At 38.4% G+C, this 16,876-nt stretch overlaps 1 protein-coding gene across 4 annotated transcripts in view; it reads right to left on the minus strand.

The window, feature by feature from the left end:
* Positions 1–16,876, minus strand: part of SYK (spleen associated tyrosine kinase) — a 59,094-nt gene that overhangs the window by 19,328 nt on the left and 22,890 nt on the right. For 2 of the 4 annotated variants that reach the window (XM_061625893.1, XM_061625868.1), the window contains exons 2-7: positions 14,016–14,192; positions 11,294–11,744; positions 10,610–10,770; positions 8,854–8,992; positions 5,501–5,582; positions 2,210–2,250 (exon numbers count right to left, since the gene is read on the minus strand). In XM_061625893.1, coding sequence (XP_061481877.1) covers positions 2,210–2,250; positions 5,501–5,582; positions 8,854–8,992; positions 10,610–10,770; positions 11,294–11,701 — 831 coding nt within the window. In that variant the 5' untranslated portion in view covers positions 11,702–11,744; positions 14,016–14,192. The remainder of the gene's footprint in view (positions 1–2,209; positions 2,251–5,500; positions 5,583–8,853; positions 8,993–10,609; positions 10,771–11,293; positions 11,745–14,015; positions 14,193–16,876) is intronic. The other 2 variants (XM_061625877.1, XM_061625884.1) reach the window with 2 other exon arrangements.

The following is a 16,876-nucleotide window of genomic DNA, read 5'->3' on the forward strand; positions in this document are numbered from 1 at the left end:
GTAATCCAGTTCCATCAAAATCAATAGGAGCAGAACTGCATCCTCTGAACGTTGTACAGTAGAGCCCCACTCATACAGCGGGTTACGTTCTGGACCCCTTCTGTAAAGCGAAAACCGCTGTAAAGCGGAACGTATTGAAGGTAATGGTGCATGTTGTGCAAAAATGGTGCGCGACGAGCAAAAACCTCCGTAAAAGCGGAACAAGCGCCGTAGGAGCAGGGCCTTTCTGCAATTGACAACCGCTGTATTAGCGGAATGCTGTAAAGCGAAGCGCTGTAAAGCGGGGCCCTACTGTACATAAGTTAAGGAGACGGCTGTTTTTGCATGACCTTTAGAGGCAGATTTCCCAGTTTACTTTTAAAATACACAGGTACATTCTGAGAAATCACATTTGTATGAAAACCACAATGGCAGAAAAGAATGCACATATTTCAGATACTTGTGGACAAGTAGGACTTAGGCTTTGCAGCTTAAGTCTGCTGTGAAGCAATATGATGAGAAAGCCCATTTCTCTTACATATTCTTTGTTTTCAAAGCTCTAACATTTTTTGCCTCTAACAAAACTATGGGGTGCATTTTTCATTAACATTTTTTGCTTTCTAATAAATTCACCTAGTTGCATATTTTAAAATTCAACAGGTGAGAAAAGCATCCCTAGGGATATATATCTAGTAAACATTTATATAAGAGATATCTAATGAAGTATCCATTTTATCTTATTTTATATATCTGAATTGCAGAAGGAGAATTAATACTTAGACTGTTTGCCCTGTACACATCCTTTATGTTTTAAATATGTACCACCAGACAGTCAGCTAAACTGAATCCTTACTTTTAAAAAGAACATTCTCTTTAGCCCATTTCATCCATGCAAGCCTGTTAGTGATTGCTTCATACCAAGCAGAAACTGCTCCATGTGGCAAGCTGTTTGTACAAAGAGTTTCCTCTTTCCCATGCACATGCATATCATTTATTTATTTATTAATTAAATATATTAGTCACCCATCTGGCTGGTTTACCAGCCACTCTGGGTGACGTACAACATAAAAACATATAAAACAACATACAACTTACAACATAAAAACATGGCAAACTGCAACAAGTGAAGGTTTGTATAGTATATATAGTTTGTCAAGGATGCCAGAAGCACAACTGTGTTTCAAGCAGTCACCCATGCAGTTGTTTGTATGGGTGAATTGGGCCTAAAGAAGAGAGAACCGGTATGGTAATTTGAGTAAGTACACAACTTTAAAACACCATCACCATTCAATTTGATGCCGATGCCACGCCTTCTTCAGCACTGATATGAATGACAAGGAAAAAAGTCTAGTCTTTCAAAACAGGATAGGAATTTTCAGAAGACCTCAGTGCTTGAGACCAAGAGTTTTCATTCCTTGGTGTTCTGTTTCCTTTCTCACTTCCCATGTAATGGCCCTCTATAATAACCTGGCTCCTATACCAATCAAGTGCAGTTCCCACTATTTTTTTCATCCAGTCTTGCTTTCTCCTACTCCTACTCTAGTCCCTTGCAATACATTCAAATTCCTTGTGTAACTGATTTTTAGAAGAACAATGATTGTAGAGCAGGCAAAAATATACAGAATATCTTAAAGTTATTCTAAATTTATAATCAGTGTTTTCTCTGCCCAGAATTTGGAAGATGGTGACAGAGGATATAGCATAATCTGTATGCAGCGGAAAGAGAGTGGAATTCAAGTGGTGTCGCTCCACTAATGTAAGCCATTTGTCAACAGAATTGGGAAGGAGGTGGTTTTGGTGAGTCCTCTTCTCCCTGCAGCCACCCTGCCCCAAATCTGCTCTGGAGGGTGGCGGACCCTCCCAAGCCGATTTCAGAGGGTGTAGAAAGCTACAGGGGGAGAAATAATCATCAAAAATTGCCTTCCTCCCCGTTTCACTAATGCATGCCTTCCATCAGTAGAGCAACACCACTTGGATTCCACCTATAACCAGTATCTGCATTGCCACACACAGTATTGCAGTAGTTATTTTTACACAAAACTATCTATAAATAAGAGAAAAAACTCCATGTAATGTCAAAAAAATTCAGTGTCAATGTCAACAAAAAATTCTGAACATTATAGCAAATACTCATATATTAAGAACTAAAAAAGTAAAATTAATACTCTTTAGACTATAAATAATATAATAAAACCACCATTACTGCTTTTCACCAGTATAATTTTTTTACCTTGTTGCCAAGAAACGTATGACATGGTGGGAAGAATATGCCTAAGAGAATGACATAAACTAATTACTACAAAAATATCAATTGCTGTTTCTATCAAAATTTGTTTATAGGAAAAAAGACAGGAGAAGTACATTATCTAGGAAATAAATGTGTAAACATCAGTCCAGTTCTGGCATGATCCCACTGAGAAATGTTGTTACGTGGCTCTCCAGAGTTTCAGATAGGGATCTCTCCTAGCCCTACCTGCAGATGCCAGGGACTGAATCAGGGACTTTTTGCATTTAAAGCAGATGCTCTACCACTGAGCTACAGGCCTTCCCCAAAGGAGCTGTATTTCTCAGGGAGTGACTCTGAGGTTGCAGCAAACTGCTAAAAAGAGTCTATGCTCTGTTGTTAGTAGCCCCTAAGGCTTGATATGGCAGCCCTGTTGCAAACCACAGCACTAGAAGGGAATTTAGATGTTTTCAAGATAGTTCTGCCTCACTTGCTTAACACAGGAGGCTACTTAACACCGTTGTACTGCTTTGTACTGCTCCACGTAAGCTAGCAATGTAGGGTTGGGCAACCTCCAGCTGCAAGCAAAACTGTCACGTGTCATTTTGTCAAGCACTTTTTTCAAGAAAAAAGAAAAGTTGGACAGGTTATGCTCAAACTAGAGCAAGTATGCTTTGATCTTCATATGGGATCTAGAACAGAATCAGTACTTCAGTGATGATTCAGAATGAGTGGAAATACTTTCCCTTCATAAAGAGATTTATCAGTTTTTCTGGTCCAAGAATGTTGCATGGTTGACATCAAAACTGTTAAATGGATTGCCTTCCCTCATGATAATTAGGGAGCAAGGAGAAGCAAGTAAGAAGTTGCACCCTCTGTCCCTCATACATTTTTATTATATACATGCTTTGTTTCTATTATGTAATGGTAACTATTATATAACAGAATATTTTTGTTGTTGTTATGTTCCTTCAAGTCGATTACGACTTACGGCAACCCTATGAATCAGCGACCTCCAAGAGCATCTGTCATGAACCACCCTGTTCAGATTTTGTAAGTTCAGGTGTGTGGCTTCCTTTATGGAATCAATCACTCTCTGGTTTGGTCTTCCTCTTCTTCTACTCCCTTCGGTTTTTCCCAGCATTATTGTCATTTCTAGTGAAATAGAATCTTTTACTAGAGCTATAATTCCCAACTTCAAGGAAAATGTTTGAAAAAACATTTTGAGGGTTCATATGCAGAGCCTTCATTTAAATATTATGGCATATTGTAGCAGCATCTATAGTCTGCTGGGAACAGGCACAGGCAGTCAAAGCAAGCAGCCCTTTTTTTTGCAGGCAGAGGGACTTTTCCCATGTGCAGCTGATGTCTACAAAAGGCAGGCTTCTTTCCCCCTTCCCATTAGCTGATGGGGAGGGGAGAAAGAAGCACTTTGCCAGCTTTTTGCTCATTGCTTCCCAAAGTGCCGAGTGCAGGGCTGGCAACAACCCTTGTGTTGTGGCTCCCAAGCAACTGACAGCTAGCTGGCTGTTAGAGAACCACGTGCTTGAGAACCACGTGCAAGGGATTTTTAACAGATAGGCAGGACTACGCACATGTTAATAGTGTGATGTCATCATGATGTCAAGTAACTGACAGGTGGGTTGTCTTGCCCACCTGTCAAAGCTGGCCTGCAATTGGCCAAAAAGGTTCCAAATCCCTATCTGCCATTATCCGTTCCTGCCTCCAAGTTAGCTTGGGTGAAATAAAGTGAAGGAAATGGTAGCGAGCGCAAAATGAGCCAGTGGCATGCTGGGCCTGAAAACTGGGTCCAATTCAATAAACAATTTAAGACCCCTTTCCAATCCACTGATTATTACTGAGAAACTCAGTATGTGCTGAAATCTCTGCACTGGCTACCAGTATATTAAGGAGCTAAATTCAAAGTATTGCTGTTGGTGCATAAACAGGCTATGACCAGGTTAGCTGAAGGCCTTGACTCTTATGCACTGGCCAGTTCACTGCAATCATCTGGAGGAGTCTTCCTGACTGTCCCACACTTATCTCATACTTGTTTAGCTTCTATAGGAACTAAGGCTTTTAGCGTAGTCAGTGGCACCAGTAATTTGGAATAGTGTTCCTAGTGGAATCAGACAGGAACCTGCAACTCTTAATATTTTGTTACCTGATGAAACCTTGATTTGCCAAGCATTTTTAGACACTTCACTGTGAAAGTGAGAAGAAATTACATTCTTTAGTTCTTGCAGTCTGGAGTGTTTATAGGATCCAAGTGCATGGTATCAGAACACTTCCCAAGAGAATTTGGCTAGTGCCATTTCATTGAAATTTTAAGGAGTTTCCAGATACATAAAATACTGATAGTCAAATATTTTCACCTAATCTAATTTTGGGATAAAACAAATCAAGCTGTATGGTCTGGAAGGCTTAGATTGACACACTATTGCATGTTTATTTATTTATATCCCACTCCTCCTCCCAGCAGGAGCCCAGGGCAGCAACGAAAAATACTAAAAACACTTTAAAACATCATAAAAAGACCTTAAAATACATTAAAAGAAAACAATGTTAAAAACATTTAAAAAAAAACTTTAAAAACATCTTTTTAAAAAAGGTTAAAAACATTATTAAAGAAAACATTAAAAGCAATTATAACACAGATGCAGACTGGGATAGGTCTCAACTCATGTTCTGCTTTGTTTCATTAGGAAAGTTTGAAAAGTAGTTTTATAATCAACTGAACACTCCAATTTGAGACATGTTGCATGAAATAGTTTAATATGAATTTTCAAGTGACATAAGAGGTGATAGATCAATAGGCTCTATTCACTTCTCAGTGTTAGGAACTTGCTTGAAGTGGTAAAAGGAAATACAGAAGGGCCCCACTCATACAGCAGGTTAGGTTCCAGACTCCCACCGAAAAGCAAAAAAAGCCAAAAAGCAGATCAGCTGTAGCATGGGGATCTGGAACCTAACCCGCTGATCGCACCAGAGGAGGAAGAGATCAGATCTTCCCCTCCTCCGGCGCGATCAGCTCAAGCGGGAGTCCGATTGCGCCAGAAGAGGAGAAGATCAGCTGTAGCACACTACAGTTGATCTTCCCCTCCTTCAGCATGATCAGCTGGAGTGCGGGAAGCTCCAGCCCCCCCCCCAGCTGATTGCCCCGCTGGCACCGTATTAGCGGAACGCCAAAAAGCTGTAGTCTATAAAAAATGCCAGAGAAATGCCTTAGATCTAACCTATAGGGTTAAATGATGCACATAATGATTCACCTTTTAAATGTTATACCCAGTAACTCACCATTTGTTGGGTGAGGATTTGGAACTGGATCTGTGATGATTCTTTGAAGTCCATCTGCTTTGTAGGAATAATGTTCCACTAGCTATCATTAGAAGCAAACAAAATAGGAAAGATTAGACTAGAAGAAAAAAAGAACAAGTTAATCAACTGTTACTAGTGGCTTACAGCCAAAAATTTGGCTAATAATGTCTAGTTAATATGTAACATTCAGCCACCTGCTCTGGATCAGGCCAACCTCTTTGGATTCTGTGGTCCTCAGCCTCCAATATTTTCCTTGGGTTTTTTCTACTGAAACCAACACTACTGTTCCCAGGCTGCATGCAGTGTTTTACTTAAGCCCCACTTTCTCATTAGCCATCAATTTATCACTGACCTATCCTTTAAGACACATGCTCCAGTTAGCTCTCTACTTATCAGGAAAGAAGGGATACTTTGAGCCAATGATGGGGAGCAGGGGGAGGAGAGAAATCAATAATTTAGCCACTGCCAAAATAAAGAGCTTCTTTATTATTAAGACGCAACAGACAATTTTGTAGTGACCAAAAGACTGTCTAGCATAGGGGTGGGCAAGAATCAGTTTGATTTCACCATGAGCCACAGAAGACTTTTACGTGAATTGAGGCCTTTTAGATGTGAAGGAAAAGAGTTTATTTTGCAGTGAGTACACAATTGGCTAACGACTGCACTCATTAGCTAATAATTCTGTCTATACTCAAGAGTGAAATAATATCTCATGCTGTATTTCATACATGATGACATTCACAGTAGCCCTGTTCACACATTACTCATATTTAGGGCATACTTGTATTGATGATGGAGTGGGATTTCAGTTTTAGTCCTGTCCCAGGTCTTGTTTCTGCAACAAACATGTGTTGTGTGCATTGTCTGCAGAAAAATTCAAATGTGTGAGCACAACGTGGTATCCTAATTGCATGGAGCCCCTACATATGAAAATTCATGCACTGGAATTGCTCTGTAGAAAGATGTGTGCAGCACGCAGTTGTTGTAGGAATAAGACTCAACGGCAAGGGTTGGGTTTGGGTTGGCGAAAGGCTTGATATAAATTAAAGAAACAATATAAAATAATAAGCCCTACACTGTTAACGCAGATATATCCTCCCCACAGTAACACATGAATAGAGCTACTGAATATCTCCATACAGGAAAAATGCCACATTTAACTTCAACACATATGTTAAATTTGGCATACAATGATGCAAAAGCAGGTGATGTCCTTTGAATTCAAAGTTCAATCATTATCATGCCAGTGCCACTTCACAAATCCAAATCACTAACATGCACACACACATCGTATGTCTAAACAAAATACTCAGCCCAACCACAGACAACATGGAGCACATGTGCTAGGATTCATTAGGACTCAACCATGGAAACTATCTTCAATACCCAGAGTCCTATAACTTATGAACATTCCCATTGACATGTGCAGATATCATTTCTTTCACTATTCCACAAGTTCGAATTAAGGAACCAGATTTATAGAGCAAAATACTGTTTTACTGATTGTTACCTCTTGGAAGCTCATGGTTAAGGCCACTACTATTCACAAAGTGCAATATTAGACATTTCATTAATTGATGCCATTTTTAATAATAGGGAATCAAGACAGAGAATGGCTTCTTTAATTAAAAACAAGCAGTAATTGCAAAACTGCAACTAACTTGTACTTCCTCTTTTGGTGCTTCCATTTTAATATGTGAGGAAGAACTTGCACACCTCCGGCAGGAGAGAGATATTTATGCTCCAAAAAGTGGCTACAGTTCCCATATTCCACTGGGGGAAGAGAAACAACTTCCTGTTTCTATGTTGCACTGGTGTTACGAAAACTGAATGTACAAATCACTCGTGCATTTACTGTTGCTACTCCTTCATAGGAAACAAAATTTTGTAGGGAATTCTGTAGCAAAATCAGTATTATTTATATGTTTAAAACTGTTTTGAAAGTGTTCAGGTAAGAAAATGTAACAGATGAGGTATGATTGACAGGTGGAAAGGGATGTGTGAGTGAGAGTTCTGAGGGGATTTTTAAAGAGAAAAACCGTTGGGTCTGACAGTTAGAGGTAGATAGGATTAGGGATCAAAAAGTGAACACCTAGTTAGAAGGGCTGTGGGTTTGGAGGAGGATTTCACTGGGATTAGTGGGGTAGGATAGGTAGGTAGGAAACGACAATAACAACTTACTCATTTAATATCATATTTAACATCTTGTATACAATAAAGTTTATTTGTTTGACTCAAAATCCCACGTGTCAGCTTGGTCAAGAGTGTTATCATACTAAGGTGCTATTCTATACATATAGCAATTTTACAGAAAGATTACACCAGTGGTCACCTTTTGGGGAAAAGGTGGTGAAACTGAAGCTTGTGGTTCAGAGGGCATATCTGACCCAGGCTGAGGCGGGCTTCCTGGGGATTTCCTGATTCAGGCATTTGGGAATCAGGTGGTGGTAATCTCAGAGACACACATGAATGTCACAGAAATTCTCCTGAGAAAATGACTTGGCAGATCCTACACAAGGAGTCAGTGGGATTTAAATGCAAGTTTCCTGGATATAAGCCCAATTCTTAGTACACTGATTTAATGTGGAGTACATGGAAAGATTCCTAAAAATCTTGGTTTCATAGTTGTTAACAAAACCATATTTAATATATAGTTAAAAAAGAGCAACTTTTTGCCAATTTTAGAATCTTTTGTATATTATATTGACTCAAAACATTGAAAAAACATTTAAAGGCAACAACAGATGTCTCAGAATGCAATCCTAAATTTATAGTCCCTTATGGCATGTTGTGTTTCAGAGGGCATAACAAAATGGCAAAGAATTTAACTGTTTTTATATAATCTTGCTGTTTTCATAAGTAAATTAGATTTTGAGATTCCTGCAGTTTGCTCAACGAAAATAACACAAATTAACCTAATTTATCTAAGAAGTGAGATCTAAATAAATTATATTAACTTTAGTAAGCATTCATTTATTTTATGAACACATTTGTATACCGCTATTTCATTTTTTTAAAAAAAAATCAAAGCGGTTTACAATGAATAAAAATGTACAGTAAAAAACATTTAAAAATACAGTAAAAACAAAAGTCAAGTACTGCAAAAAGACACATTCATTGTTTGCATGAGCCTAGTGGAACAGAAAGGTTTTCAGCAGGTATTTAAAGGTTAAAACAGAAGCACACACACACCCATTTTTACCCACAGCGGAGCTCAGGAAAATGTGTGATTTTACAAAATATATTTAAACTATAGACCAGCAGAACTTATACTATCTATGCTGTCAATATGCAGGCATAATAGACAGTTGGGTGAGTGACACCTGACAAACCTGGCAGAGTGTATCAAACTTCTTTCCTTCTGGGATCGAGAGTTTTCCCTTCTTGTCCTTCTCAATGCGATAATGTATTACTCTTCCTTCACTGAGCAGACAGAGAGCATAAGATCCCTGGTTCTCTTTTTCCCTAATTCTGCAAAGAAAAGAGATAGATAAGTAAATAATTTTCAAACTAGGGAGCATCATTCTTACGTAAATAAATATGAGGCTAATTCTTCTCCACTATTCGTTATTAGCTGTGTAAAGTTCCCAATTCACACCATGTTTTCTATGTTCTTCAGAATTACTTACATTAACAACAATTTACAACTTGTGTAATGGCTGCTGGAGATAATTGTGTGTACTACCTCCCAAACTAGCAACGAAGGGCCTTTATACAGCTTTTTTTCCCAACTGAGATTCCACAGAATGGGCAGCATCTGGAAAAACAGCCCTTTGAATTGACTGCTACAATAGTCCATTTCATAAAAAGATAACTGGGTTCTTCCGTTCTGATGCAGTAAGCCATACTTTTCAGCATGCATATCATTTATTAGTTCAGAATATTCCTGTCAAAAAGTGAAACTTGTCTAGCTCCATAGCATTCTTTGTACCAGGCACTAACATCTACAAGTTCTCACTTCCTTGCATGCAACGATTCCAAAAAATATGGTTTGATTTTATTCTTTACAGAAAACATCATGTCCTTAACTTTCAGGATATTTTTTCCTACAGTAGTCCTTCATTTTAAAAAGCAGATGGACTCCAATATGAGGGACAGATGATGTGTGGTAGGAGGAGGAAATCTACTGGCATATCATATTTCTTTAATACTGAAGCCTGAAAAGAGAGAGAGAGAAAGGCAGAACTAACAACTAATGTGATCTTTCCAAGTTCAAGCTACATGGATGAGTTGGATTTTCCAGTTCCTGAATTACTAGCTCACTATGCACTTCTTGGTCTATCCTATAAATAAGTAAGGTACGAGCTGCTAACAGAAATAAAGGCATAAATGTATTACAAATGTTATCACATGGCATAGTCAAATAAAAGAGGAAAAAAACACACCAAAATGTAAATGAAACATTGGAGGGAAAAGTCACTTAATTTGTTCCAGCACAAAAGAGATTCAGGTCCATTAGGCAGGTTCAGACTTAGGCAGGTTCTCTCAGCTTTTATTAATTTGGGATTGTTGAATCCACAATACAGATTTTATAACCAATCAGTTGTTTTAGTGACTATCAGCTGACCATCGAGTCTTTCACAGAGCTGTGCTCTGAAGCCCTGGCAATCAGCTGATCAACAGTGCTTCAAAGCTTACAGGTTACTGGGCTTGAATAAATGCATCCAACAACAGGATACAGCACTTGAGAAAATAAAACTGAGGAAAGCATTTGAAACAGTGTTAATGTTTTTGGTATACTGAAGAACAACAGATTACCGTTGCCTCTTTTAGAAAACTGGTAATAAAATTGGTTAATAAAAGTTAAAGTATAATCTGCTATTAGTTCAACAATGCTGCTTTGAAAATACATTCATTTACTTATAACAAGGGGAAAGTTGAGCAGATTCAATATTCCACAAAGAACTTAAAATGTTTGTACAAATAAGACTGCAATAGAAGGATAATGTACATGAGTAAACATAAAAATACTTGATGAACTTTAGAATGGTTAGAAATAATGATTGCATGATTGTATTATTCAGGTTCCCTACTACCCTTCCATCAGCATTAACCTCTAGAAATTGCAGGAAAAACCTATTTACTTACAAAAATTTCCCATTGGTCTTTGTCCCCAGAAGAACACGATGCTCCGATTCCTCCCTAGATATTATCCCATGGAACCAGGGCATAGTCAAGTGTGCTGTTGTAGCAATCAATTTCTCTAACTGTGGTTTCTGACTAATGATAGCTTGCTCAAGGGCATGCCCCTACACAATGGAAACATGGGGGACAGGTATAAGAATATAATACAAACAGTTCTAGAAGCTGAGCGCTGAATAGTTGTCATATCATAAAGTATCCTTGTGGGGGGTTGGCAGGTATAGAAAACAAATCAGGGCAATTTGTAGTAGAATAGGTCACAGTTCTTCAAAAGGTACACTAAAAAAGGCAAAGATAAATTATGTCAAACAAGAGATTTCACAAAAAGACACATGCAAGAAAACATGTCACCCAGAAATACACCCTAAACAGTGATGCAGCTAGAGCTTTTGAGACAGGAAATCTGGTTGCTACATAGATGTTGAAAATGGAGAAGTTCAAATAGGCTAATGTTTATTCCCAGAATGAAAGTGAGAGGGTGCCAGGAAGAGGGCACTCCTTGTTAGGCAGGGAATTTTGCCATTTATGCTGAAAAGCGCTTGGGTGCTACTGCAAAAGTGTGATGTTTCACTTCTTCCTTATTCTCTTCCACACCAGGAGAGAAAAATGCAGAAAGAAAACTAAACTTACATGCAAGTTCCATTTTCGTTTGACATAATCCCTAATTAGATTCTCCTTTAAGTCCTCAAACTGACTTGTTTTTGGTTCTACTCCTGGTGGTCGATTACACGGTTTTTTGAGCAGGCAAACAAGACCATCAACTTCATCTGAGTGGTAGTTAATGATATCTACAGGACTCCTGTGGGATTTTCCTCCTGTTATGGAATAAGAGCCGCTTATTTCCCTCTCAATGGTGTAATGATAAACTTTATTATCATGAACCAGGGACAAAGCAAAGCCACCTAGATAGTTGCGGCTTTGTCGCAGTAGGTACAGTCCATTGCTCAGCCCGCCTTGCATCAGGTGACCTTCAGCTTCTTCACGGGTGATGTTGCCAAAGAAATAGGTGAGGTGGCTAATAGGATTAACACTTGCCATTTTTTATTTTGCTTCTTAATTCTTTATAGTAGTTACTTTGTAACTGGAAGAAAAGAAGGAAAATATCTTTGAGGAAAAGCTAAGGATAAAACAAAACCAGGAACATTGTAATACAATAATATATTAATCACCTTAAGGCCCTCATTTGAGGCTTTAATATGGGATACACACCACACAGAGCTTCCAGTGGGATGCAATACTGAACAGCAGGGAAGCAGTATTTTGGTGGCTATCACACCTCTCAATCTGTGAATTGAACCCATTCTGATTGTTCCCCGACAAATATGATTGTTCCTACGGCCATGAACTGAACTAGACTAGAATATAATCCCTGTTATTGGTGGAAAACAATGGAAAAGTACAACCTTCAGCTTAAAGACAGTCACTTTTTTCTTCTGTTAAGGTACCAAATTAAACTCTTGATGGTAACAAAGGTGAGACTTAAACATGAAAACACAAAGGTTAAATCAGTGCTAGCAGCCTTAGTCTTACTCTAATTTAAGACAGGAAGCAGTGATGATTGGGCTAGGTTTGCTGCATATGGGGACGTATTCCAATAAATTAAATATATTATCATTCCTATATTGCAGGTGTGTGGCTGAGCTGAGAGCCTGTGTCTTTTGTAAGGCCACCTAGCACATTCATAGCTGAGTCGGTTTGAATGAGGGATTTCCTGGCTCACACGCTTAGCCATTACTCGGTCCATTATTTGCATAAGAACACAAGCTTATAGCTTTTGCCTACACCACTGCATACATACAACTCAAACATACATGACATTGGTTTGTTAAGCTTGCTTCCACAAATTCAACTGCCCTTTTCATCTTTCTAACTGCTGATGAATTATAAGCAAACATCATGTTTGCTTATCGTACTGTAGCCATGGACTACGCTTAGGCCAAATAACTTTTTATAGGCTTTGTTGCATCTCTTCTCCATCTCCTACTCTTTTTGGTGTAGGTTTTTCTAGACTGTAATGCTCTTTGATTATCCTTTACAAAATTAGTTTCATCTTACACAGGAAGCCACAAACGCTCAGCTCTTCAGCATTTAAGTATATGTACTTTTCTAACTGAAAGCATCTACCCTGCCTTTCTGTTTCCTTCTGTGGCTAGTGGACATTCAATATTTTAACCAAAACAACATTTAATCAGTGTGCAGAAGAATGAACAGAAGAGAGACAAGCACAGAATTATTGATTCTTGAAGCACCTTTCCATCAGCAAAACCCAAGATAGGTCTGGAGCATCCCAGGCACTGAGATTTCAGGTGCGAGGCCTAGTGGTGTCACGGGGTGGGGCCTGGTGATGTCTTTCAGCATGATACATTAAGCATTAACCACAGTTGCTTGGAGCAGATAAAAAATTAATAAATAAAATTCAAACAAAAAACACAACGTCTAACAAATGAGAAAATTATTTCTTTTGGTTGGAAATTAAGATAGAAATATTAGCTAAAAGAGGGTGTTCCCAGGTCCAGCTGAAGTGAGGGGATCATTCACGATTACAAAATCACTTCTAGCATTAAGGTAAAGGTAGAGAAAAGAAGAACCAACAGTGCCAGGTTAGAAACAAACTTGTTTTTATTTCACAGCCACTATGTTAGAGAACAGAAGGAGGTTACTTAACCAATCCAATCCAACTGTTGGTCCCAACTAGACTAGACCAACTGAAGCAACTGGAACTTGCATAAGTGTTGACTTATCAAGTTCCCATTGATTCAATGGATCTACTCATATTTTCAGTGGATAACCCCAGATCAGTCAAAGTCTTCAGAAGGCTGGCAACAGCAGTCTTTGATGGTAACTCATAGAAGTCTATCAATCTCTCTTGGACTCCAAGGTCAGCATCAAAGTAATGCACAGCCATAGGAAATATTTTACTGTTTTCCTTTGTTGGAGGCATCCATGGCAATCAAAAAAGGAACTTCGTTTAGTGGAACACCCATCCAGTGTCATGCAACATTTTCTATTGATTTGGGTCCAAACACATTTTCAATAACGCACTCTGCCTTGGTTCTTCCACAGTACACTTTTCTAGCAATAGCAAAGTCCTTGAACAATGCAGAATCAAGTTTTATCCCACAATCTGTGCTCATGTAGCTGTGCTGGTGCATAAAAGCATGATATATGCTGCCAACCTCTGCAGCAGCACCCTTCACAGCCTCAGGATTGTTAGTCTTTGAAAAGAAGGAAGACATGGCAGCACTCTGCCTCACCATTCTTGTGATTTTAGTGTGTCCTTTACTTTCCAGATGCTTCTGGACTACTTTGATGCCAACATATATGAAGGTGAAGCTAACATTACAATACCTACACTTGGCAGTTATGTCATCAACTTTCACAATTCAGTCTTTAACTTCTTCATTGTGTCACCAGTCATTTTGAAATAATGGTGCATATAGCTTCTTCTTGCCTCTGTGAGCTGTTTCTCACCTTCTGGTTGATTGATCCTCAAAGCAGAGCAGAATTAAACCAAAGTACAGTACATAACCTGAAAAGTAAGAAGAGAGGCCCTCAGTTGCAGAACCCAAATTTTGCCCAGCTGAATTGAACTGCAGGGTAGCACAGCACCAGAAAACAAAGAAGGGAGGACCTCAGCTGCAGTAAGAAGGTAAAAGCTCCCTTTTGTTCCATGCAGAGAAGCCAAAAGGACAATGATCTGCAAAGCACACAAGAGATGAAGTAAAAACAGCACCTGAAAAGGAAGAATAGAAGTCCTCAAAAGCAGGTTTGCCCATCCATACTGAACTGGAGTGCAGCACAGGACAATGTTTCCTGAAGCAGATAGCAAGCCAGGAATGAGCATCATTTACTGGGTCCTCTGATCACTTTTAAACCCTAAAATCCCATGTTCTGTGTACATTCAAGAGCATCTCCTCCCTTTGACTTCACAGGTGTCAAAGGCCAGGGTAAAGAGAAGGTATATATAAAAGATGTATATTTTTAGGATCCACCCTATTTTTTGTGTTGTGATTTTAGGTGGTTTTTAACTGCTTTTAACTATGTATTTTTAAATTGTGGTGACCCATGTTGGGACATTTGGGTGAAGGACAGTCAATAAATATTATTATTATTATGTTACTCTCCATTGCCTAAGATCATTTGGAAGAGAGGTTTGCTTCAGGTGCTATTAACATCAGAGGTAAGATATTTAATTGTGCTGCCTGTGGTTTGGGGCTTTTGTTTTGCATGTGTTTTTACTTCAGATTTTTGTATTTTTATATGTAAATTATTTTGAGTTTAAGAGGGGAAGGTTAATATATTTAATTAATAAATAGAAATTAAAGGCATAATACAGCCCCAAATAAGCACTTGCATGTATTCCTCCCCCCCAATTGAAATCCGTGACAATTAAAATAGCTGGATTGTGCCCAAATTAAATGATAAGCCACATTAAGGGTGAAATGTTGGCTTTATTGGAAATCCAGACATGTTGTTCATCATACTGTAGCTTTTTTCATTTCCTAATTTTTTTTAAAAAGTTTTTACAGCAAAGCAATTATTCTATGGTGACTGATATGATTTCATTATAATTTTGAGCCAAGCAACCAAAAGATAATAAAATTCAGAAACTTGCCCAAAACACAAATTACTCAGTTATCTCCAAGAATCATTCTGACTTTCTTCAAACTCCATAACCAATTTCTTTTTAAGGATTATTTTATTTAAAAAGGTAAATATTTAAATCACAAAAGATGGGAGATGCTAGCAACAGGACTTCAGTTCCATATAATTAAACCCTTTTTACAATACAATGTACAGAATATTCTGTCAACTTTCCTCCAAGATGTGTTGCGTTGCAAAATTTAAATTATTTGTAAATGCCTTTTTCATTATTATTTGTAATTGCCTTTTTGTTATAATCAGCAGTTTTACTTCAATCTTACTTAGTATCTTGTAATTGTATTCTATCAATTTAATTGATTACTATTTATGTTTTGCAACACATTGTAGAGGAGGTACCCCCAACCTTTTTGGTCTGGGGGTAACATTTGGAAATCTAGGAAACTCTTGCATGAACCACTAAATACCCATTTCATAGAAGAAAAACTGTGAATGCTCAGAGGTTTTCCCCCATCACCCCAAAAAGAAGCAAAACACCTACACATCCCCAGAACAAATAAACAAAGTAGGACAGGCTGAGAGACTGTGACTGGCCCAAGTTGGCTAGTGAAATTCTTGATGGAAGGAGGATTTGAACCCTGGTCTCCCAGGTCCTAGTCCAACATTCTAACCACTACATCACACTGGCATAAAATAAATCTCATAATACTGTAACCACTACACATCACACTCTTTAACTAGGATTGCCAGGTTTCTGGTTTTCACCCAGAGACTCTGGATTTTTGGGGTTCTCTCTAGGTGACTCACCTTAAACTCTGGACTCCCCGCTTTCATGTTAAAACAAAAATTAAGTTTCTAGGTGGTCTGGTTCACAAGATATACACCAAAACATCAGCTCCCCCCCCTCTGTTTAATGAGCTTGTAGCTGGCTGCTCTAACTCTACCCTTTCAGGTTTTTAGCCAATAAGTGAAGTCAGGGTTGTGATTGGCTCACCGCCAGGCAATAGTTAGACCTCACTGCAAGGCAAGAAAACTGTTGTTTTTTCCTGCTAATCTGAAAATCTCATAAATTAAGTATATACCTTTCAACCTTTGACTCCTGCACCAAAGAGACAAAAACAAGTTTGAGTTTTCCTGGGCTGTTGAGGAGGGCAGTGTTTTGAAATCCTTCCCAATATGAAGCTTTAATCCAATATATACTTTTCTGGTAGTAAAGCTGCAATGCTAATACCACATACTTGGAATAAACCCCATTACATTCAATAGGACTTACTTTTGAGTAGACATGGTTATGATTGTGCTGTAAATTAATGGGACTTTTGTGTGAACATAGCAAAGAATTGTGTTTGTGTTCTCCAATCCTATTTTTTAAGCAATTAGGCAGAGCTCACTTAGGCATCACAGCCTTTATTATGTAGGAAACTAATACTGATTTTTTTTTATGTTCTGCAATCACCAACTGGTTTTGACAAACTATTATATGGGGTGTATGTATTTTTACATCTCCTTTGTGTGTGTATGTATGGTGTCTTTCCAACAACCCTGTGAGGGAGAATTGCTGACTGGAAACCAAGGCAGCTCACAATAAGGAATAAATCCCTTTAAAATCCA

This window comes from Rhineura floridana, chromosome 1 (assembly GCF_030035675.1).
Source record: "Rhineura floridana isolate rRhiFlo1 chromosome 1, rRhiFlo1.hap2, whole genome shotgun sequence".
Taxonomy (NCBI): Eukaryota; Metazoa; Chordata; class Lepidosauria; order Squamata; family Rhineuridae; genus Rhineura; species Rhineura floridana.